This window comes from Geospiza fortis, unplaced genomic scaffold, assembly GCF_000277835.1.
Source record: "Geospiza fortis unplaced genomic scaffold, GeoFor_1.0 scaffold603, whole genome shotgun sequence".
Lineage (NCBI taxonomy): Eukaryota > Metazoa > Chordata > Aves > Passeriformes > Thraupidae > Geospiza > Geospiza fortis.
This window is the reverse complement of record NW_005054460.1, coordinates 134003-159376: the sequence shown is the minus strand read 5'-3', so window position 1 is coordinate 159376 and position 25374 is coordinate 134003. Positions and strand designations below refer to the sequence as shown.

General features: G+C 40.8%; 1 protein-coding gene across 3 annotated transcripts in view; it reads left to right on the top strand.

Annotated features, from left to right (window-relative positions):
* Window positions 1–24802, top strand: part of ELOVL5 (ELOVL fatty acid elongase 5) — a 38250-nt gene extending 13448 nt beyond the window's left edge. Inside the window, exons 2-9 of one of the 3 annotated variants that reach the window (XM_031062753.1) lie at window positions 8158–8226; window positions 8969–9039; window positions 10095–10282; window positions 16904–16981; window positions 17620–17791; window positions 19326–19450; window positions 21286–21420; window positions 22895–24802. In XM_031062753.1, the coding sequence (XP_030918613.1) occupies window positions 10193–10282; window positions 16904–16981; window positions 17620–17791; window positions 19326–19450; window positions 21286–21420; window positions 22895–23026 (732 nt within the window). In that variant the 5' untranslated portion in view covers window positions 8158–8226; window positions 8969–9039; window positions 10095–10192 and the 3' untranslated portion in view covers window positions 23027–24802. The remainder of the gene's footprint in view (window positions 1–8157; window positions 8227–8968; window positions 9040–10094; window positions 10283–16903; window positions 16982–17619; window positions 17792–19325; window positions 19451–21285; window positions 21421–22894) is intronic. The other 2 variants (XM_005427905.2, XM_031062752.1) reach the window with 2 other exon arrangements.
* Window positions 24803–25374: the final 572 nt, after the last annotated feature.

The window sequence follows — 25374 nt, the reverse complement described above, 5'->3', positions numbered from 1 at the left end:
ATTTTCAGACTTTCTTGCAGGTGGCTTTTGAATAAAAGATATGAGACCAGAAATGAAAGGTAAAATCCTTATGGCAGTCTGGACTTAGCTTTTTTCCCTTCATCCTCTCAACTCTCTTTAGCTTCCCAGGCCTCGTGAGGCTGATTTTCAGTTGTGAGCTGCAGCTAACACTGTTATCACAGAATAAGCTGAGGTGAAACAGACCCACAAGAATCATCAAGTCCAGCTCCTGGACCCTGCAGAGGACCATCCCCAAGAGTCACACCATGTGCCCAAGAGCAGTGTCCAAACTCTGTCAGGCTGGTGCTGTGACTACTGTCCTGGGGAGCTGTCCCAGTGCCCAGCAACCCTCTGGGTGAGGAGGCTTTTTCTAATATCCAACCTACAACTCCCCTGGCACAACTTCAGGCCATTCCCTCAGGTTCTGTCACTGATCACCACAAAGCAAAGATCAGCGTTCGCCCCTCCTCTTCCGCTCACAAGGAGCTGTAACTGCAGTGAGGTCTCCCCTCAGTCTCCTTCAGTCTGAACAGAACAAGTGACCTCAGCTGCTTATCATACAGCTTCTCCTCAAGGCCCTTCACCATCTTTGTTGCCCTCCTTTGGATGCTCTCTAATAGTTAAAATATCTTTTATGAAGTGTGGCACTCAAAACTGCCCCCAGCACTCGAGGTGAGGCCACCCCAGTGCAAAGCAGAGCAGGACAATCTCCTCCCCTTGCCCAGCTGTCCATGCTGTCTCTGATGCCCCCCAGGACAGGGTTGCGTCTCCTGCCTGCCAGGGCACTGCTGGCTCAGACTCAACTTGTCATTGGCCAGGACCCCCAAGTTCCCTTGTTTTCCCAATTACAATACCAGCACAGCTGTTTTAAAAGGTGGAGCTTCAGATTCAAAAAGTAGCTGTTGATAAACAGTGCCTGTAGTGCTTTGGGAGGGGGGCTTTGAGCAAAGCTATCTAGCAAATGCTGTACTTTGGCTTTCCTTACAAAAAGTCAACTTGTTGCTCTTGTGCCATGTACATATTTCCCCTGTTTCATCTAACCTAGTTTGTTACAGACACTCTCTTCTGTTTCACTCTTCTGTTTTCACTTTCTTTTTTTTTTTTTAAGAAGAAAAGGAAGCAGTTCATAAACCCTAGGCAGAAGTTCTCTGCAGTGTCATTGCTGTATATTACAATTACGGCAGTTGAAATAAACCTGCATGCTTTGCCTTTTCTTCCTCCACATTTTATTTCTGTAGATACTCCTTCAATCTCGCCTGCACTGCTCTCACAGCAGCAGTGAGGAGGTTTCCAGGATTGCAGTGCTGGCGTATGGGCACAGTGTGCAGGCACAGGATATACCCCCTGGACGCTTGATTGCAGGAAAATGCATGCTCTTGTGAAAACCATAGTGCTGAGTGATGCCAGATCTGCTGCTGCTCAGAGGGCTCTGCAGCATGAAATGTCCTTGTTTGTAGATGGATGCTGGATGCATCCTTCTGGCATGTAGAGGCAGTCATGAACCATTTTCCTCTGATTCTTAATACTTCCATGAGTGTGTTTGTGTGCTTGTTTCTAACTTGCTCTTCCTGCTTGGCTATCACCTTTGGTGTTTTCCCTCTGTCTGAAGTCATCCCATGCTGTATCAAGAGCTGTTGAGAGCAAGGGGATGAATTTTGTGTGAGTGTTCTAATCCTAGGACAGTCAAATCCTAATTTGAGCTATTTTTGATCTGCTGAAGGTGTAAATAAAATTGCAGAAACCTATCATTTCTCTTAACTTGCCTATCTGAAGATCATTAGATTCTGATTTCATGAGGTATTGTGTACTGAGTGCAATTAGTTATTCTGTTTTGCAGTATTCTTTCTTGTATTTATTTCTGTTCTGTAAAATACTTTCTTACCACATCTCTGTTTATGTGATAAGGTAACCATTACTGAAGGATTTGAGGGAGTGGAATGACAGGAGAAGTAATGTCATGAAATTATGTATATATATATATATATATATATATATACACATATCTATACACACACACATATATATATACACACATATATATATATACATATATATATGTATGTATATATATGCATGCTACCCCCTATATATACACCTGCCCAAAGTCTTTCTTTAAACCATGCATTTTCATGGCTTGAAATCCCACTGAGGTTAAACTGTTTGAAACTAACTTCTCTCCTTTGTCCCACATTTGTTACACTTCTCTGAATTTTATACAAATTATTTATTTCTAAACTTCCTTATGCTGGTGCTGCTGGTGAGTGTGAAAGCTCAGCACTGTTGGTCCTGGAGGGTTTGCTGCTGATGCCAGGGGGCCAAAAATCTGAATCACATTGCTAAAGATAGAGATTCAAAATAGAGTTTAAAAATATCTTCTTGTATTTTAACAAAGCTGAAGTGCAAAATCTGCAGCACTCATGCTTCACCTGGTTTCCCATAAAATAAATATACCCACACTTTCAGATCAATATGGACTGTAGTTTATTCTGAAGTCCTTTCTATTGCTAACTTTAAGCGTGGTTGGGCCCTACAAGGGTGTTCAGAAAGGAAAGAAAAGGGTAATCTGGAGTTGGCAGGAAGCTGAAAGGCAAAGGGAATGCATTCAAGGGGCGTTTAGGGCTTGGGGAATTGAAAGGAGAAACTGGGCAGCTTTGGCAAATGGACAGAAAACAGTGACAGCCTTGATTATCAGTGCTGTCTTCCAGTTCTCAAGCAGCCGAACGTTTTCAATTCCAGTACATCTACAAAAGCAAACAGCAGTCTGATCATTGGGTTTTTGGAGGAGGGATAGTTTGTACTTTTGGGGGAAAAAGAGGAGTCACCTCTGCAGTGGCAGGGACTGGGAAACATTACTTTAAAGAGAAAACACAAATCAAGATTTCCAAAACCAAAAGCAAGTGCCTAAATTTAGTCTTCGAAGTCCTAATTTAAGAACAGAGAAAGTGGCTGTTTTCCAAAAAGGCTGAGCAGCCAGGCCTGACAGCACATTTCTCTCAGAAGCCAGAACAATTATTTAGATGCCTATTTTGGGGATTTTATTAGAACTCAAGTTCAGGCACTTAGCTGTGAAAACTGGGATCTGTTTCAGGGAGTTCTTGAGCAGCTGGGTGAGAGCTGGAGGATGCTTCTGAAAGGGAGCAGGCTCTCAGTGCTTTGAGCTTTCAGCTTAAAATGGCTTTTTTTACTGCTGTTTGATTTGCTTAAAAAGGGTGCCATGGGATAGAATGCAAATCTTTATACTTTTCTGCATCATCTTTACACCTGGAAAGTTACTCCAAGAAGAAACTCAAGAAACACCACCAAAATGTGATGAAGAATTCTTAAATTACTTCATAGCATAAACCCTCTAGAATGCATTTTTGTCGAAAGCATAGGGGAGAATTTCCTTTGAAGGGCAGAAGCTGGTTGAAAAAATCCTCCAGTATGTAGTAGCCATTTCCTCAGAGAGTAGTTTACATGCATCAGAAGAGCACGCTGTCAGTGCTGGTAAACTGTATGAAACACTTTCTATAAATAAATTTTTGAAACATATTCTACATGAAAAGCATGTTTCTGTGTAGGCTTTAAACTGTATTTTTTGGTTGTCACTCCAAGAAGCACTGGGGCTATCAATGCCTGGATTGAGCAGTAGGGCAGAGCTTCACATCTTCTCTCCAAATATTTGCGTGCCTGATGGAGCATGGTGGCTGTCTCAGCTCATAGTGCCAGAAATGAACCCAGGATGCCAAAAGATCCAAAAAAACCTGTCTGTCAAAATCCAGAGGATTATTGAAAATGTAGTATTATAATGATGTTGCTCAATCTTATTGGGGCAAGGTGCAAGTTTACCCTTTCTTATGTTTGTGTGGCAGAATTAAAGTCCAGTAATTTTTTTTGTTTAAAGCATCAGGGTTTTTTTCTGGATTAGATATTTGGACTTGAAGGAGTGAAATATCTTCCAGTTTGTAAGCCTGACTGCTTCCAGACTCTGATCCAATTTGCCCTGGTAAAGTAAAACTTGGTGGCAGAGAGGATGATTTATTTTTCCATTGTAGAAAGGCAGGTTAGGAAAAAATAACTGGTGCATATAGAGGTACATGTTTTAAAAAGCATTGTGTGGCCCAATTGGGTCTTTTTTCCCCTGACTGTATGTACTGGATAAGGCTATGGATGTAATCAGTCATTTTCTACAAGACCTTTGACACAGTTCCCCACAATATCCTTCTCTCTAAATTGGAGACATATGGATTTGATGGGTGGATTGTTCACTGGAAAAGGAATTGGTTGTATGACCACCTCCAGAGAGGAGAGGTCAGTGACTCAGAATCCTGATGGCCAAAGTGGTGTCCCTCAGGGGTCCGTGGAGGGACCAGTACTGTTCAGTGTCCCCATCACTGCACCCTCAGCAAATTTGGCAACAACCAAGCTGAGGGGTATGGTTGACATGCCTGGGGTGCCATCCAAAGGGACCTGAACAGGCTCAAGAAGTGAGTCTTGGGAGCCACATGAGGTTCAGCAAGGCCAAGTGTGAGGTCCTGTTCCTGGGCTGGGGAAGTCCACAACCATCAGCATGGTTTGGAGGTGAAGGGGTTGAGAGCAGCCCTGCTGAGAAGGTCTTGAGGGAACTGGTAGAGGAGAGCTGGCAGCATGTGCTTGCAATCCAGAAAGCCAGTTGTGTTCTGGGCTGCATCCAAAGCAGCGCGGCCAGTAGGATGAGGGAGGAGATTTTGCCCTTCTTCTCTGGTGAGACCCCACCTGGAGTGCTGCATCCAGCTCTGGGGTCCTCAGCACAGGAAAGACATGGACATATTAAAGTAGATCCAGAGGAGGTTAGAGAGCTGGAGCACCTCTCCCTATGGAGACAAACTGAGCAAGTTAGAGCTGCTCAGCCTGGAAAAGAGAAGGCTCCAGGGACATTGTATTGTGGCCTTCCAGTGCCTAAAGGACCTACAAGGAAAATGGTTCAAACTTTTTAATAGGGACTGTAGGGTTAGGACAAGGGGCAATGGTTTTGAACTAGAAGGCAGATTTAGACTAGATGTAAGGAAGAAGTTTTTTCAGTGAGGGCATTGGAGCACTGGAACAGGTTGCTTATAGAGGTGGTAGATGCCCCATGCACAAAAACTTTCAAGATTGGATGGGGCTCTGAGCACCTTGAGTGGAAGATGGTGAGGTAGTTGGACTAGATAAGCTTCAAAGGTCTCTTCCAAACCAAGCCATTCCATGATTCTGTGAATAGTGTACCTTGTTGTGGGATGACTTGTAGGTAAAGGAGCTGCTGATCTGCTCGTGTGTGTGGTCAGCTGCAGAATTTGCTTACCTTACTTTCAGTGTTGGGGAATAGGCTAATCACAGTGTTTCAAATGGCCACTGGTTTAATTTTTCTGGGAGTCGATGTTTCTCTGAATTGGGAAACTATTCTAATTTTAAAAGAACCCTTGTAGTTGCTGCTGTTGAAGCAGTGTTTAATGTTGTGTGGCTGTTGGCAGGAGACTTGATGCATTTTCACATGACCCCCTCTGGAACAAAAGCAGATTGTTTCCTTCTGTTTTTCTGTTACACAAATGAGTTCCTTTTGAAACAATTTCTTTTTCTGCAAATTCTGGAAATCGACACCAGGAGTAGTTTTTCCTTTGCTGTGTCTTTTACAATCTGCCGTCGGATAATGCTGGCACAAAAAGCTGCTTTGGGGTACCAGCCCAAAAAAGCTGAGACCTCTGCAGAGAGCCTCCTCCTCTTGGGGAATGAGTTTTTCTTTCAGTTTTATGGAGGACTTCAATGTGGACTTTCATTTCTTGCTGTCTTTACTATAGCTAGGCAGAGTTTGTTTCTGGTTTCTAACTTGTTTGATTTACATATATGCATTTCTAGTGTACAGTAAATGTAGCAATGTATGTAGCAAGTCACTTCTGGCTTGAGCTTTTTTGTATATTTCAGTATAACAAACCTTTGGTTTTTTACCAGCCTCTGCCATCTGAAGCCTTTGCCTGTGAGAAGCAAGGTTAAAGTCAGATGCAGATTATTGGCTGATGCAGTGCTGCATAACTAGGCCAATTAGTACTGGATCAAAAGAGCAACAAATTGTTTAAGTGGGGATCTCAAACAACAAAATGAATCATCCAGCAGGGAGTGGGTTTCGTGGCAATATTTAATAGCTGACAAATGAAAAAAATTGATGGTATGATAAAAAGGTGCTTTCTCTAAATATCTTTTTTTCTCCTTGTAACTATATGCTCATTTCTCACAGCCTTCCTGATGTTTGTGCTTCTGGTGATACAAGTTATGTGTCCTTATTCCTAGGACACCAATGTGCCAGTGCTGTGGCCAGTCACACAAGTGCTCATAGTACCATAGCTGGTGAGGTGACATAATCCTAAAAATGCACTTTATTCAGAAGTGTTTGTTTTCTTGGGCTGGGCTTGTTAAGTCAGAAAATAAAACCAGTATGAATTAGGGCTGCAAAACACTTCTAACACTTCTGAGTATTTCAGTCAAGCCCTTTTGTTTGTGCCTGGTGACCAGATTCCAGTGATGCTCCTGTGGCTTCCTGTAGTCCCAAGCACTATGACATGGAAGGGAAAGTCTCTCCTGCATGTCCCTGAGAGCCCTGCAGGCACGGTGGGTGCTGGTGCAGGCAGAAGTGCTCAGGGAGCTGCTGGCCTCCTGCCTGGGGCCCTGCAGTGGAGGGGAAGAAGACCACAGAGTGGAAATGCATGACCTAAGCCCCTTGTATTTGCCTGGTCCCATGGGAAGTCAAAGCCCCTGCAGGCCTTCAGCACTGGCTCCCAGTCCCACGTGGGACTGGGGAGAAAGCATAATTTGGATCCTGCTTGGCTTTTCTTGTTGGGCCGGGATGAAATTGAGGTTTCAGTTCCAGCTGACTAAAACCAGAGGATATATGATTCATTTAACTTGCATAAATCAGAAATCCTCTAGAGACAGGATTTGCACAGGTGGAAGGGAGATATTTCTTTAGGTAGAACTAAAAAAAGAAAAGAAAATACTAACTTTTTTTTCTTAACAAGTACATATAAGCTTGTGTAGTTGTTTTGGTTGGTGCTGTGAGTATACTGACAGCTTGTGTTGCTTATGTTATTTTCTCATAGCTAAAAATTGTTCTTAATATTAGTAGTTTAGGAAAGGAGAAACACCACAAAGTGAAAACCATTCTATTAGAAGTGGATAAAATTTTATTAGTGAGAGTACAGTACAATTCTGGATAGAAAAGAGGAAATTGGGAGAGTTGGGGGTTTTTGTTTTGGTTTGGTTTTTTGGTGGTTAATTTTGTTTGTTTTTTCTTAATCAAGAAGAAAATTACTTCCTCTTCTCTTGAGAACAGCTTTGTGCACAGTTGTCCCTGCTTGTGGCCAGTGTTGCTGCTTCTTTCCTGCTTTAAGCGTAGTGAGGTACCACAACGTGGGTGCACCTCTGTGTACAGACCAGGTGCTACCCATAAACAGTGGCTGTGTGAGGACCTGACAGATGACACTGAATCACTCTGCTGATGTTGGATGAATTTTATCTGGTAATGTCTTAGCAGTAAGCAGTTTCTGGAACTGGAGATGCTCATGCCACGAGATGCTGTATTTTCTCCCTGGACTCCGGAGCCCTCTCTCCCTGGGTGACTGTTGATCTCTTGGTTTTACGGGCTGTTAATCAGAGCTGTAATCAGTCACCTATCTGCAGGTGATAGCAGAGCCACTGTTTACTTTTTTCCTCCTTCCCTCCTCTTCCCTAGCTAGCCTTGCTAGTTATTTGAGACTCTTTGTTAAAATAGCTTCATAGTCTTTATTGAAAATTTCAGTGTTGCTGGCTTTCTCAAAGTCCAGTCCTCCTCCTCACTGAGGGATCTTACAAGATACCAGCTTTTATTTGCGTGTACAAAATACAGAACTAGAAAGAACTTCAGGTTAATCTGAGCTCATTATTTTAACTTCTGTGTATCTATAACTGTGATTAATTACTTCAGTGGGAAATGTAGCTCATACACCAGTGACTCTCTGAGACTAGAATAAGCTTTATGTACCTAATATATGCTGAGAAAGTCCATTGTGTTTGCTAGAATTTTTGTATACTGGTATTTTCTTTGTTAACCCTGACAGAATGTGTTCAGATGCTGAACAGTAAACTATTTTCCTGAGCAGAAAAACTAACTTTCTCCTTTTCTTTCCATTTCAGTAGGTTGTATAATGGAACTTGTGGATAAAACAATCAATAGTTACTTTGATGTTTGGCTTGGACCCAGAGGTAAGATTTCTCAAAAGCTAATAAATAAATGCATAAATAAAAATAATATCATGTAACAAATACATAAATCAACCTGATCTTATTAGAACATAAGAAACATTTTTCCTCTAACTTGACATTGACAGGTGACTACTTTCTTTAGGATCTGCAAAGCATCAAAATGTCTGACAGTGTAATAAATAAGAGTCTATTCAATGCTCCTGATCTTTTGACCTGAAGAGGTTGTTCTTCTTACTATCAGTTAAGCTCATGTTGTTTGTCTTAGTGGGTAACGTACCTCACTCAGATCTTTGCTGCTTTTTTTTTTAATTTAGTAATGGCTTTTATTCTAAAAAAGCCACTTTAATTTGCATTTAATGAAATAAAAAATACTCTTGCCTTCATAACTAGATCTTCTCTGGAATTTTTCACTAAAATTATCTATAGTTTTTGGGAAATACTGCTTCTTTGAAACCATTCTTTTTTGAAGAAGCAATAGTTTTGGTAGGTTTTGCCCAGGGAAAAACTCTGCAGGTGGAGAACTGCAGTCCTGGTCAGTGTGAGGAAGCCAGAGACTGTGGAACCAGGACAAGCAGTGGCCTCACGCTGCGGGCTTGGGTAGGATGGTCCAGTTCCACCTGGTTCTGACCAGGGAAATTAAATTACTGCATCCTGCACAGAGTGTGCAGAGCAGTGCTGCTCAGTGGCATATGCTTTCTTCTTCTGACTGCTGCACTAATGCCTTTTCTCTGTCCCACTCAAGATCCGGTGATGGTGCCCCTTCTTCTCAGGAGAAAGTGTGCAGGAGATGGAACAAGCCTCTGATTCTTCTAAGTGTGTTTTCTGTTTGCTTTTATTAGTATCTCAGTGCCCTTGTTGCCTCTCTCTCTCCATACTAAGCCTGTTTATATCAGAACATCCAGGCAATTTAACATATTGCATGTGCTGGCATATGGTCTCTGTTTGCTGTATGAGAAAAATCATGAACCATAAAGGTAGCAAATCCAAACAATTCCCTGCCTTGCCTACCTACTTTCCAACCTACAGTTTTAAGGCCTCCTTTCATACATTCAGGATCCATGTATGACTGCTTTAAAATTAGGTCAAGACTGTGAATGACAGCAATACTTGAATTGTTCATTCATAGTTTGGTTAACTTGGTTTCAGTACTTTGGGCTGACTGTAGTGAGAGGAGTGAGGTACTGTGCTGTTGCTGGGTGTGGACAACACAGATGTGGTTCAAAAGGATCACACTCATGTTCCAAGTAGTTCCCTAAAATTCTCTGAGGGTTGTTAATATGCTTTTCCTGAGAAGCTGATGCATTGCCAGCCAGACTGGTTACTCAGGCAGGACTGACTGCTCTGTGCTCCATTGCTCATACAAGGACTCCAAAATTTAATTCTTTCTAATAGCACATACATAAGTCTAATTGTGTTAGGACTGACTGGAAAATAATTATCAGGATCATCCACCTATGTCTGCTTCACTCCTAGGTTTGCTGACTCTAGGAAATAAGATGTGTACCATCAGGAAGGGTTGGTGTGAGAAAATAAAGGGGAGAGATTTGTTGAAGCTTTTTTTTATAATTACCTGTGGTATTCAAGTGGTGACAGTTCTGAATGCTAATGAGTATTTAAAAATAATAGTGATAATAACTTAAGAATATTTTTGCCTTAGGAAAAGAATTATCTCTGCTTTCTTAAATGTGTAAATAAAATGTTGTTTGTAATTAGCAACATGGCCATTAGTAAAAGGGCTTGCTGCACTTCCTTTGTCTTCCTTTGGTGTTCCAGCACTGGAATAATTTTGGATACAACTATTTTTAGTTGTATTGAATTCTCTCCTTACAAAATCTAAGTGTTTGTATGTTTTTGTTTGTTTGTTTCAGACCCCAGAGTAAAAGGATGGCTTCTTCTGGAGAACTATACACCTACCTTTATCTTCTCAGCCTTGTACTTACTAATTGTATGGCTAGGACCAAAGTACATGCGGAATAAGCAGCCGTTCTCATGCAGGGGTATTCTAGTGATCTACAACCTTGGACTTACACTGCTTTCTCTGTATATGTTTTATGAGGTAAGAGAAAGAGGGTTGCTCAGGCTTATTTTGTAGTGTCTGCTTTAATTACATTGGCTCGTGTTGAAAGTAGAGCAGTGCCTCTGAATTAGGGATGCATCTGCAGAAATGGTGCAACCATTTTCAAGTCACTTGTTTGGGGAGAAAACCGTAATTGTAATGTTACCTCTAAGGATGGTGTGAAACAAACCTTGCCTTAGACATCTCTGCTGACCTTGGCTAGCAATGTTTCAAATGCACTTTGCTCAGTCAGTGGAAGTGAAGTCTTGATCTTTCAGCATGAACTTGGCTACTCCTTCAGTAATGTCTCCTTGTTCAATGTGATTGTGCTGGTGGACTGTACAAAATACTTTGTAGCAAAACTGTGGCTTTATCTGGAGGGCAAAATGTTTTATTTACTTGTGTTTAATCATGCACACACTCCTTGCATCTTTGTCTGTAAGCTTGCAATAGGTTCTTTTGCGTCCTCTTAGTTTTGCTGGGAAAAAATGTTGCTGAAACAATGCCATTGTGATTCATCTGTTTTTTTGAGCTTAAAATCTAAACATACAAAAATATTTCAGACTGAATTGAACTTTCTGTGGACTTATTTCCTTTCATAAAAACACAAATATTTAGGCAGTGTAAAGTCTCTACTTCCCAAAGAGCTCTTTAGCTACTTTTACTCAGAACTGTCTGTTTTTGTTCAAGTGAAAATGAAGAATTATGGTAGTGTAAATAATGATGTGCTCAGAAAATTACTCTTTTGCTTTAATGTACAGAATATTCTGGCACACTTTTAACCAAAGTATTTCTTCTTTCTGTAAGGAGATATTCCATTTTCAACATGCTCTTTTCAATTCTTTCACTACAGTCTTTTCAAATGCAGCCTAGGACTGAAACTACTAATCTCCTTTTTTTTTGCATGAGCTTAGAAGTGTATATAAGCTGCGATTCTCCTTTAAGTTTGTAGTTAATTCTATAGTGTTTTATAAGGTGAGTGTTTAGAGGTGAAGTGATTTAAATTCAATGTTATTTCTCTTGTGTAGTGAATTGTCTACTCAAAATTTATTGGGTTGGTTTATTAAGAAATTTGGTACTTAATTGTTCAGTTGGGAGCAGTTTTGGGTTCAGTAGGTACTTGGAACTACTTGTGTTGTTGATGTCCTTACATTTCTAAACTCCTTGTCAGGGTGTTATAGTCCAGAAAATATGTGTGTTGATCAGTTTCATTTGTCTAAATGTAGTGTTGATGTTGACTTCAATGTCCATCTGCATTATTTGATGCAGGTATTATTTACAGTTATATAATGATCTGTTGTTTTAACCTCCAGTAATGTTATTGAGAGTTTAGAAGTGCAGACTTTTCTTCAGTTGTACCAAGTGCGAATACTTGGAATAATACTCATAGTTTCTAAATTACTGTAACATTCTGCTGTGTTACAAAACCTGCTGGTGAATTTAAACAAGAGAAAATACCCGAACTGTTGATCCTATAAATGTCTTTTTCTTGCTAACAATAAACTGGTTACCAAGGGAGGACTGTTCATTATATGCTGAAGAAGTCCTCATACTTGTAACCAGATAAGTAGCTTTTATATTGTGGAGCAATGACACAACTAAATTGCAGTGAATATTAAGACCCCTCCTTCCTGTATAATGAAATACTTCATGTGAAAATGAGTGTTGCTCTTAATCTAGTATTATCCATATGGAACTGTCCGTTAGTATTGTAAATATACCTTCTTCTTGTAAATGGGCGTACACAAAGCTAGAGCATTATGAAGATGATCAAACACATTATAGTGGCAGTAAAATGTGGTTGGCAGCACTTAGAAGCTGGATGTGAGGGCAAGTGATGCTCTGCAACAGGGGACTGATCCCATAAAAATGCTGCAAAGCAGAGAGCCATGCTGACATAACACCACACTGCTTGATGTTTGCAGGGAGAGAACCAAAGGGCATAGGGAAAAATGGGTTCTTGAACCTCTAGGTATGTTCTCTATCTGAAGTACCTGCACAGCATGTGATACCCTTGCTCATATCTCATCAGTCTTGGAAATTTTCCTTTGAAGGATTAGCCATATATCAGTACTTTATAGTGCCCTTCCTTGCTTTTAAGACAGAATGATGAGGAACAGCATTCAGAAAACTTGAGTAACTCCCTGTTCTCCTCCTTGTTTTAAGGAACTCTCAAAACTCCATTTTGAGTTTCAGTTGGATTAAAATTTTTCAATCCTACTGTGAGGAAAAATCATAAAATGTCACCATTTATGAACTTGTTTAGTAGCGTGTCTGAAAAGAAGTTGCTTTAATAGCTTGTGTACAGTGCACTGAAACCCTACTTTGAAGTTTTTCCTGAGTTACAGCTTGGTGATTTAGGTCATGATTCATAGCATCACAGCTCAGTTTGCATATTATGTGACCAAAACAAGATGTTAAAGTGAGGTATCCTCCCAACTGGGATGAAAAGGATGGCCTACTTGGTTTTCTGACCTTTATGTCTGAATGATTGTAAGCAGTAACATGGGGAAGTTTGGCATCACAGGATTTGTGTAACTCTAGGTGTTGTGTACTTTGGTCTAAAATCACTAGAAATTTTAGACCTGTTATGTGGAATTCCTAATAGTTTCTGTCTGTACTTGCTGTACCTTTTTTATTAGGATATTTAATGACTTGGCTGGGTTTTGGTACTCACAAGAAGTGGACTGCTCTTGTCCCAGACAATATAACAGACAAGGCAGATCTAGGGGAGCTGGAGAGGTTTTTTGTCTAATTTGTCACATACTTCAGGAGGACAGGATGTTCTTCAGGGCCAAACAATGCTTTATTCTGTAAAAATCTAGAGTGCTTGGACTTTAAGGAGAAATAACACTTTTATGTCTCAGGCAGGGGCATCAAGCAATGGCTTCCTCTGTGGTGGAGAAGGTGCCTAGCAGGGGCTGGCAGTGGGGTTACTGGATATGGGCTGGCATGGCTGTGTCTGGGGGAGCTGCAGGAGCAGCTGGAACAGCAGAGGCAGCACTGCTTCCCCCGTGCTGCTGCTCTGTGCTGGGGTCACAAGGCTGTGACCCCTGCCTGTGCAAGGGCCCGTGCCTCTCTGCTTGAGTCTCAGCTGGGTAACTTAGCTAAGGGGGGAGAGTGCCAGGTACCCAGTTACACTGCACACAGACCTGTGTTATTTTGAGGGAGTTTGTTAGCAAAACTGGCCAAGTGATCTGGAGCACCTGGGTTTACATTAGAGAAAACTGGTCAATGATGAAGGCTCACTTTCTTAAGTGATCTCTTTACTGTCTCTTTTCTTCATCTGAAAAATTCCCTACTGAATCTGCCTGAGAAAAGTCTTAGATTTTCCTGATGAATGAGGCGTTGCAGGAGCCATGGGTGGCAGCCAGGCTGCTCTTTCCTCTCCCCTTTCTTTCTCCACCCTTCTGAAGCCCTTATCTCTGCCCTGGGGTAACTGCATTCATGTAAAGATAAAGTTCTGTATCTGTGCAGGCATTTGCTTGCTTTGATCAACCTCAACTTCTGTTTCTCTTCATTCTAATCTAGCTGTGTTTTGAGCCTTGTAAACCCATCAGCCTTGACAGTGTGATGCAGTGCTAGGTCCCTTATCTGCCACTCACCAGTGAGTCTCAGACTTTAGTTTTATCATGAGAAAAAACCAAAATACTCCACAGTAACACCTCTCCTCCACCCGTCAGACTGGCATAAGTGTCCTGGCCTGTTTTGGTAGCAGAGGTGATAAAAAAGCATGAACGCCACAGCATTTCAAAGAATTCAGCAACAGAATTACAAAATGAAAGCAATAGGAAAAAAGGGGAGGAAAGGGGAGGAAAGTGTGGGTTGTTTCAGCGCTAGTGGAATCTTGAGCTGCAGGTTTTCCCTTGATCTGAGGGGCTTAACACTGAGTTTGAGTACCATTTTCATTGGCTTATGAACTGTCTTTTTGTGCTGCTTAGAAACCATATGAAGTGGTTTGCTCAAGTGCAGATGGCTATAATTGGCCTTTTCTGGACATGTTAATTTGTCAAGAGAAGATTTTCCTGTGGTTGTCCATCAGCAGTGCCATCAGCAGGCCTGAACTCCTGCCAGCCTGAAGATGAAGGACGTCTGGAGAGTGCGGGCAAGGAAGGAAAGGCAGTCCAAGGCTGTGTGGGCAGAGGAGCCACTGCTCTGTTTCTGGGCAGGTTTCACACCTCCTGTACAGTGGTGTAAGGAGATCTTGGAGATGCTGGGATCCGGGGAGCAGCCCACAAGTGTGAACAAGGACTTAAATGCGCTGCTGGAAATTTCCCACCCCTCCTTATTGCTTTTGGGGTGGCAGGGAAGCAGCTTCCTGGGACTGTACCCCTGTGCATAATGGAGCCATTTGTGGTCATGTTTCAGAGTGATCTCTTGGTTTTGTTTTCTGAAGCCTTCCAGCATGGGATTAAAGCATTGTGGGTGCAAGAAATAATGATGCCAGGCAAAGGAGCAGCTGACTAAATGGGGAAGATTATTTACATGTTGTGTGTTGCACTGAGTAAGGTTTGTGGGCAGCAACAGCAGTTTGTGGGCAGCTGTAGCAGCTTTTAACCAATTAGTTCCTTCTTGAGAGTGGGGAAGGAAATTATTTTTGTAACTGTACTAGCTATTTATATGATAAAACATGCTGACATTTCCTACAAATGTTGGTTTTCTTATGTCATTTGTGGCTGTGAGAGTATTACAGTTCCTAGCATACAATAATACATTCTTTTGTAAAGAAGGGAGTACTCAGGTTGAGGTGAAGCCACTGCTCATAGCCACACTGATGCCATTGTCCTTTAGAGAGGTGGGATCCATGGAGACACTTTTGGTTGCATTACACTTTAGATGGTGAACCTGTACTGCTTGCAGTAAAAGAGCTGTGGATTCACTATGCCAGCCTTCACTGGGAAGAGGTTTATGGAGTGCAGCATTAATGATGGATGTTGTTTGGATTAATTACAATGTAAACAATGTGATTATCCTTCTATTCCTAACACTTCCTTGAACTATGAGAAGTGTATGAAAACATCTGTAAGCTCTTAACATGATCACAGCACAATGTGGTGTTCTGTCTAGGGACTGGCGGGCGCTTGCAAGGCACGCAGTCTTTCCCTCAGTGGCCTGGTGGTGGCTTGTGCAGAGCTTGCTCTGGGGCACAGCTGGTCCTTGAGCAAGGTACCACTTCTAAACTGGTGTCCTCTGCAGAGCCCTGCAGCCAGGAGAGGAGTCCTTGCATGGCCCTGCCCTTGCTGTGGCAGGCTGCTATTGATTTATCTCTAATACAAGAGATACTTTCAGATATGTATGTTATGATATAACTAGATGTACGTTTTTTTCCCCTAAATCACAGCAATAATACTATCTCAGAAGGTCAAAAATAATGACCTAGGCTGACTGAGTATTTTAAAAGCTAATTTAGGAGGAAAATGAGGCATGAAGGAAATAACATTGGGGAAAGGTAGATCATTTGAGTGATAATCTTTATTGAACCTTTTAAAATTAGCTTCCTGTTCAGAGTTCTGAGCAGCATTTAGTTATACCTGTGATTGTAGTCTTTTAATCAAGTGATCTTTTAAAATTACTTTTAGTATAAAGAATTTCTACTGTGGCTTTGCAAAGCTATTTTTTATCCTGCAGATAGATAAGGCGAAAAACGTACAACTTGCTGCTGCCTTTCAGATGTTTTATGAGATACTGAACAATTTTTTTTCCACTTGGGAGTTGCCTCAAGTTGGTACTCCTCTCCTAATGCTATTCCCAAGAGGAAGAACATCTTTATAAACAATGTTCAGTGATCCCTTCTGTAGAGATACTAAAGGGGATCTTGTTCATGTCTTTGCACATGCTCCGTTCTCCCATTCATCTCTCAACCTGTCCTACCATCTCCTGCCATCTGTGAAAGGGTGAGAACATCCAGCATGGATCTTGTTTCTCTAGAGATTAGAGCCAGCCCCTTCACAGCAGACACCTGTCATGTCATGACTAATAGTTGGTCATTACTCTTTATTGTGACTCCATTATGTTTGAGGTGTTACTTGTTATGCCAGGAAGTCAGGAAGGCAGTGGCATATCCTGCAGAGGAAGTCACTTATATTGGGAAGGATGTAATGTGCTTGGCATGAGTGAATTGCTTAAAAAGATCCTGAAGAATGGCAATGCAGTGAAGCATGTGTTATTAGCTGTTAAGGAGAGCAAAGCTGAAAATATGCTCTGTCACGTGGTTGAAAAAATTGTAATCCCATCTCTTGAGTATAAAATTTTTTAAAGATGTAGCTCTTTCCAAAAGTAATCAGAAGAAAAATGTATTTACTGAACTTTGGTTATGTACTTTCTCTAACAATCAGCAAAGAAGAAGACTTCACTCTGAAAATGCTCACACTGTGGGATAAGTGGGGATAAAATGTTTCCTCCTATTTTTATTCTGGTATACCCCAGTTGAGAGAATTTATGAATTCACCCTTCACTATGATTCAGTCACTGCTTGAAACTTGAATTCAACCTAATGCCACCCTCGAGTGCCCAGGATTTTCTTTACACCAGATGTCTGGGCAGAGCCACTGTGGAGGTTTGCAGGTACCATGGAGCTCAGCCTTCTCCCCTGATAACACTTTATTTTTTTTATTTGCTCAGCTGGTGACGGGAGTATGGGAAGGAGGATACAATTTCTTCTGTCAGGATACACACAGTGGAGGAGAGGCCGATATGAAGGTACGGTAATGGAGACTTAGAGGTGGAAATGTTTCAAATTGTCCACTTGAGTGTAAGTGGAGAGCAGAACAGTATTGATTATGCACATTTTGGTTAAACTATAAGCTATTTTCCTTCTTTTGCAGTACAATAGACAATGCACTGTCAGACGTAATAGTTCATATATTATATATTCGTGGTTGGTATTTTTGTGAGTAATTATGTGCAAATTTTCAAGAGTCCCAGATCAAAAAATGAGGACCTGGTGTTCAGATTGTATCTAACCGCTCTGTGTTGAGACTACCCTTCTCTTTCTGAGATGTGGTGATGATTTCTTCCGGTCACATTTCTGACCTCTCCTTTACAGAGAGCACTGCAGCACCAGCTCTGGTTAAATATTTTCTTATTTCTCCCAGGACAGCCCAGGTGCACAGCAGTAGCCTCATGAAGCAGTCTTTGTCATCCTGTTTGCAGCTGAAGCTGTAGATTTGTACCTCGATCTCCTATGGAGAAACCTGAGGCAGAAGTATTTCAGATCTCAGCAGGGTCTCCAATCCTGGTAGTGCAGGACAGAATCTGGATTTTAATCACTTAGATAACATAAGAGTTGAAAATCCCCACAATGTGCAATGCTTCTAAAACTTGTTTCCTCCTTCCAGATCATACGTGTCCTCTGGTGGTACTATTTCTCCAAACTCATTGAGTTCATGGATACCTTCTTTTTCATTTTGAGGAAAAATAATCATCAGATCACTGTTCTGCATGTCTACCACCATGCAACAATGCTGAACATCTGGTGGTTTGTTATGAACTGGGTGCCTTGTGGTCACTGTAAGTACTGGGTTATGGTGGGGGAACATCTGCATCAGGCGCTTTTTTTTCGTGGTCTTTTGATCAAACCAAACATCTCTGGTACCTTCAGCTGCAGGATTTGTGTTCTGCACCATATTAAGCTGCTTTGCTGAATTGCAACTATTGTGGATGGTTGCAGGAATTAAGCTGCCAGCACAGCCTCTAGGAAAGGAATGTCTGTGTAGATTGAAGAATTTGTGTGGCAGTGTGACATTTATCAGGTGCATTAGCCCATGTCAGATACCCATCAACCTTGCTTTCTCTATTTTTGCTGTAGTTACAGACCCTCTGATGAAACAATACTCTTTTTCCAGGTCAAGCCAGAAGCTTGTTTCAGCTGTAAAACAGCTAAAAGTGACTCTAGTCCTTGTATCTGTAAAATTCACTTCAGATATGACTTTCTTAATTTAATCTCATTATACCACTGGGCATAACAAATGATTTCAATTAAAATCTTGTCCCCTGAGCACTAATGAACATGAGCAAATGAATCTTAAGTGGAAAATTTCCATGTCTCTCTTGTCTAAATCCTGCTAACCTTTGGCAATCTGACTTCAATTCTTCTACTGCATTTAGCTGGCATGTAGTTTCTTAACTGCATTATCATGGCTTAGCTGTGGTTGGGATGTGCAGCTTATAGGTACTGGCTTTGTTGAACACTCCATTCAAGAGAAACCTTTTCAAACCCCATGGATTTGAGCTACTGGAAATGCAGACTAAGAGGCTGCATTCCTCAGGAGTCTGGTCTCTGAGCCAAACAGCATAGAAACTTGTATTTGTTTTGTGTTGTCAGCACAACAGTGAGTAATACTGAACTTATAAAAAGTCTGCCTCTGGAAACACGTTCTCCTCCAAGGAAGTCAGTCCTTGTTCATACAGCAATCAAAACTATGTGTACGTAGAATCTATCTTGTGCTCATGTGGTTTGAAAACACTTTTGTGCTATTTCTAGTCATGTGTTTTTCTTCTTCCAAGCTTTGTGTTCTGTTATGTAATCACAGCTCGATGCCGTTTGGTGTTAAGCTAGAAGTTTCTTTAATGACTAAAAGTGCTGTAAACAAGGACAAACAAAATAGCTAACTTGCAGTTTCTGAAGGTATCTGAAGCTTTTTGGTTATAAATGACAAAATTGGCTCCTGCCTGGAAGGAAATGAAATCAGCCTAAAAGTAGATGGGTGAAGCTGTTGATTGTTTGATATGTGAGCATTCCACCTTTCTATCAGTTTCCTCAGTTTCCTTGAGAAACCATAATGTAGATGTAAAAAAGAGTAACTTGAGGAAACAAAACCAGAAGGCTGGTGTAAAGCACAAAGCTGCAAAGCAGCGCAGCTGTTCCATTGGGTAGGCAGAAAAAAAAAACAGGGTAAAAAAAGAACCCTCTTGCTTTTCTTCTAAGAGAAATAATATTTTAAATAGTAACATTTTGAACTTGTTATTTTTGTAGGTTCCATGAAACAGCATGTTCCTTCCTGGTAAAGCAGTGTACTTTCTTTTTCCCTTGCCCTTTTTTTAGCTTACTTTGGTGCCACACTGAACAGCTTTATCCATGTCCTCATGTACTCCTACTACGGACTGTCTGCTGTTCCAGCAATGCGTCCTTATCTGTGGTGGAAGAAGTACATCACTCAGGGGCAGCTGGTGAGTGACTTGCTCTTCAGTGCTTCAGCAGGCTCTTTATTTGTGATGAGGTCCTCTTGTCTTTACCCAGTCAGGAAATTTTGGCACGGGACAGCAGGAGAGAGAATGAGAACTAGTACCTTCTACATCTGGTAGTGCCTACATCACCTTAGAAATCCAGCTTCTGCACGTGTGTTTGCTCTGTTTTCAGGACCATGGGGGACTGGGGATGTACATGAATCAGTGCTGAGGTCTGTGGGATCTTTCTCCCCCACACCATGTTGTGTGGCTAGATGCGTTTGGGAATTGCAGTGCTGGGATTTCTGGGACTCAGTAGCCAGGGAGGAGGCTTTTCTTACAAGCCCTCTTCAGCTAGCCTGCTCTTCCCTGTGCTTGGTTGGTCAGGCTGGGACAGACCAGAAACCGAGTGCAGTGCCATCCACAGCTAACAAGGGCCATTCTAGTTCTGAGGGACAATGCCTTTTCTGTCCTACTTTTGCATGCAGTTGCAAATGGTTTATTAAAAACTATTCAATATTTCTGCTCTCTTTCTGCACTTTAAATGGGCAGATTTTTCTCTTGTAATTCTGTGTTGGACTCCTTGTATCAGTTTGCATTGTTTCTAGTGTGTGTGGTGATGAAGCCTGACCACTGTGTGCTGGAGGTGGTAAGAGCAGTGAAATTAAGTAATACAGCACATGCTGTAGTGATACTGCATAAGAACCAGGTTTCAGTCTGTACAACATGTCAGAACACCAGAAGGAAATGTGCATGAGTGTTCTCTCTTCCCCATATTGTAGGGGGGGAAACTGAAACCTAGAGATAAATTATTTTTTTATATTCTTCCCCCCCACCCCACCCCTTCTGAGAGCAGTGAATAGTTTTAATAACCTTTGCTGGTGCTGATTAATAACATTTACTGCCAGCAATTCACAGTGTTGATTTTCAACATGTTTTTTTTAGCAGTTCTTCCTGAAGGATGGCTAAGTATTGTAGTTAAGGGCTCATTATTTTCATGGGAGGCATGGGGTTGCTTTGGTTTGAGGTTTGTTTCTGTTTTTCTTTCCAGATTTAGGCTCTGTGCTTCATCCTGGTTGTTCAAGTGCTACAGAGTGCAGTGTCTTGGTGCTTCAGTTGCTCCCCTGGCTATTGTCATAGCTGCTTTCACTTCCTCAGCTGCTCTGCGTGCATAGCTGTTAGGGCAGCAAAATAGCAGAGCAGAACAAACAGTCTTTCCCTTTTAAAATAAACATTCCCTAATCTGGTAGCCTTTATGTGAGGATGAATTTTGCCTAAGGCCCTCTGCATCGCATAAGCCCAAACTCTGTTTTTCCAAAAGAGATAATTAAAGATAATTGAACCCTTATCCTCCTCCCTGGCTCCCCAGCTTCCCTGCAGCCTTTACCCCAAACATTCTTCCACTGGAGCCATATGTCAGACAGTTCCTGTCTGTGGGAAGGGATTGCAGGGGTCTGTGTGTAGACCAAGTGACCCCAGGTCTTTTGCAGCTGAAGCAGTGAGATGCAGATCTACTCCATTAGGATGGTAAAGTCAAATCCCACTGAACTCTCACTAGGAAGAAGGTGGTCTTTCTTCCTTGGGACACTTGTATATCAGTTATGCCTAAGTTATTCTGATGTTCTAAAATGGAAAAATAGAAATAAACACACTTAACAGGATACCACAATCTGAATGTCTGCTAACTCAGGTTTACAGAGCAAACACTTGCCAAACACACAATATTACATACTATTTACTTGTTTTGGAAATAACTGTTGAGGTTTTGGTCACTCATGTTTTTTTTCCTCCTTCCATTAATGTTCTCCATTTCTCTTATTTTTGTTTTCTCTCCCCAGATTCAGTTTGTCTTGACAATCTTCCAGACCAGCTGTGGTGTTGTTTGGCCATGTGCATTTCCTCAGGGCTGGCTGTATTTTCAGATTTCTTACATGATTTCTTTGATTATCCTCTTCACAAATTTCTATATTCAGGTAAAAGTAACATTCATCAACTCTTTCTAGCATTCTGCTGGCTGTATCTCACTGGAAAGCTGTGACAGAAAGATATGCTGGAAATGTCCTTTTGCTATCCGTCACTAATGTGCATATGTTCTTGAAGTACTACACTTGTTGATCCACCCCCTACTTTCAAGTATTCTCATGCTTTGTACCCGTCATTCAGAACGCTTAGGAATTTCAGTAAGCCAGTTACACAAAAAAATGGCTTATTGCAATTTTAACTGCAGGTAAGGGAGAGGAGGAGCTTTTTATGTAAGACAAAGCTTTCCAGTCTGAAGTAAACCAGCAGCCTGTGAACCAGTGAAGCACCCAAAGGAATTGTTCATTTCTGCTTTTACAAGGGGAGATGCTTGGTTTTTATCCAGGGAAACTTCCTAAACTCACAACATGCAGAAATATGGATTTTGTTCACTTCTACAGGCACTTTTTTTGTATTTTCATACAGAAAATAAGCGGGTTTAGTTGTGCTTCTACAAATCTGATTTCATGTTTGAACAGATCCAGACTTGGTATATGTTGCTCTGAGCAGTTCATAACTGGGCTCTGTACAAAGATGTACAACTACTGTCTACAAAAAATCATGTACTACTGTCTGCAGAAAATCAAACCAACAGCCTGCTGCCCCCAAACAAGCAAACTCTGTTATATGTTTCAAATGTTATTTGAGAGACTTGGGCATTTTGGTTCCTGTGAGAATGATTCATGGGGGGAAACACAGCAGGCTTCCCTGTCTGTTCTTCTGGTACTTCTTAAAATCAGTCCCATGATTTCTATCACTTGCTACATATGAACATGCTAATTAAACATTATAGTATATTCCAGATATTACTTGATTTTCTTTGTCAATTTTGCTCATATTTTAACTTTTAATTGTTTAAATTCCTTTCACACAGAAATTTCGTCAGGCAGCTGGGCCCCTTTGAAAAAAAATTATGTATATTTTACTGTCTATAATTTTTAAACAGTCTCCCCAATCCTGTTAGTTTTTGATTCTTGTCTTAGCCAATGGAAATTCCCATCACATTTCTATCTCTGAACTTCCCTTGCTTTTATTGTTTACCTACCTCTTGTTCTGGCTTTGTTCAAGGTACTGTCACCTGCAGTGCCTCAAATGTCCTTCCTCACATGTCATTTTGAGTATATTCTTATTCCATAGTCTGCTCATAAAATTGCTTCCCTTGTTTCTGATTTACTATTAGTATAACACTGCCATCATACTGCCAAGCCTTTTTCTTTTCAAGTGAACTACTCCTCTCACTGTGATGAATGAAAGGCGTAGTGTAGTCTCATACACAAAAAGTGGTTGAGCTTGTTAGACTCTTACCACCTGCACAAGGTCTTTAGAAATGATGAATGCAAGTTTACTTTTGTGTTTCTAGAATTGCTGTGAAGAAGTGGTTATTTATATCTAATTAAACAAAACCATGTGTCTTTCCATGTATTTTAGACTTACAACAAGAAGGCATCCTCGAGGAGGAAAGAGTATCAGAATGGCTCCACGGCCATTGCAAACGGGTACACAAACAGCTTTTCTTCCCTTGAGAACAATGTGAAACAAAGGAAACAAAGGAAGGATTGAAGACCAAACTGAAAAACCATTTTGATAACCCCAACAACAAAATCATCTGATTGTAAGCACAATGAGAGTTGTGCACTAATACTCTAATGGCTACTGTAACTATTCCTGCCTAGAATAGTGTGATTTATGTAGGACTTAACCAGTGCAAACACCCTAGAAACTGTATACAGAACATTAAAGTAGGTTAAAGTTTAAAAATAATTCTGGGCTGTCATTGACCCTGCTATAGACTATGGAAGGGAGTATTATCATATTATCCAACACTGCTGTTGCCTTACTAGTCAATATGATAGGTGCTGAATTATGATTCACAATTTGAAAACACTGTAATCTAAACCTCCATTTTTTTAACTATAGATCATGCATGTGATTGTAGAGGTAATTTGTATGATGCTGGTTTCAGTAGATAAACACACATGCCTTAAATTAAAAAGCAGGGCCCAAAGCTTATTACTGGTTTAAAAATTAGGGTATGTTTCAACTTTTCAGTTGATTGACTTTTTATCAAAAAGTCACTTAGAAGAATCCATTGATCATTTTACTGTTCTGTGTGTGATACACGATGCTACGTATCTCTTACTCGATGCAGTGAAATTGGAAATGGTGCATTTAGTTTTGTATATTTGACTTTAATTGACTCAACAGTCACAAAACAGATGGAAAAGTTATTTTACCTTTTTAATAGATCTTATTTTTTTATTTGAAGTACATCACTAACATAAAAGTAATTGGCAGTTACACAGTCGAGTAAGATTTAAATATTGTCTCTAAAGTTTAGAGCATATACAGGGTGGACCCATCTATTCTTTTCACTTTTTTCTTTTTTTTTTTTCTTATTTCTGAGAATTCTTAAATGCTAAATGAAGAGTGGTTTTTAATATGAAGCTGGCAGTTTCAAGTGTTATTACCATAGCCATATCCGTATTTTAGGAGCTACTGTTTAAGTCTGTGACATATCCAAAAGTATATTTAAAAGTGGAGCCAGAAGGATGCTTTTCTGATGGAATTGTCTGTGTGTAAGTTGGTATCTGAACTGTTCTTCATGTAGCATACATTCACTTTCAAAATGTGCCTAACACAAAGATTTTTTTTTCCCAAGTAAGCAAGTTTAAACAGTTAAAGTCATAGCTAATGTTTTTAAAATGTTACTGAAATGTGCTGCAAATGTCTGTTTCTGTAATGTGAGTTGTGTATATCACTGGTAATGTTTTGGCTTGTTATCTAAGGGTTTGGTTTGAGTGCTGGTTAAAGTTACTCCTTCTTGTAAAATCCTGTCTTGCACATATGAGGAGTCAGTTGCAGGGCCAATATCTGTTGCTGGTATTCTGATACCTTCCATGATGGAGTCCATTAAGCTCTGAAAAATTGAATTGTGCAAGACATTCTGCTGGTCATTGCTCAAGTTTAACTATTTGGTTTTTTGATATTTATATAAATGCCAGTTTTAACACATTTAATTGTTTTTAAATCTTTTTTAAAATTTTTGCACATCTCTTAAGGAATTAATAAGTTCTCTTACTAGCCTTGTGGGTTTTCATTCCTCGTTTTGAAGGAGACAGTGTCTGTTATGTTTACATTATCAAAGCTTGTGCGTGTGTCTTCATTTCTAGGTACTGGTTTGCAGAGTCTTTACATAGCTCAGTACAGCAGCTACAATGTTCAAAATAGGCTGTCTAAATGTGCTAGAAATAAACTCTTGGCTCATCTGAATATACTTCATTGTTACTGTTTGACATGGTTTAATCATTAAAACACTTTTGATGATCTCTACCTGAATTCTGTGGGTCTGTACAGATTCTATGCATTGCCCCATCCTGTGTCAGGCCAAGGAGGAGCCACCATGATGGAAGAACAGCTGCAGATATTCAGGGACATTTAATGTACCAGAGATTTGGCAACACAATCTTTACAGAAAGCCTTGGCAGTTACTAGACACTATTCCCTTGCCTGGCTGTAGAAATACTGGTCTGTGTGATGGATTTAACTCCCGCTGGGATTACTGACTCACTGAATGCAGAGCAGCCCCAATAGCCTGAGATGACGAGTGCCAGGAGCAATGCATAATGTGACTGAGAGGGGCTTCCTGCCTCAGCTGTCCTGTCTGTAGAATGGGGATAATACCTCTCTCCAGAATGGGAGCATTTTTGCAATTTCCTTTTAGCTTCCCTTGCCCCTAGGTGATTGTTTTAGAACCCTCTCTGATTTCAGTGTTTAACATGGCAACAACCCCAGATAGGCTGGTGATGGACTTGGTAAAAGAGAGCTACTTACATGGCTGGCTGTTTTCCCTTGCAGGCTCTTCAAACAAAAAACATAGACAAGGGAAGTGGGTTTACACTTTGTGTGAA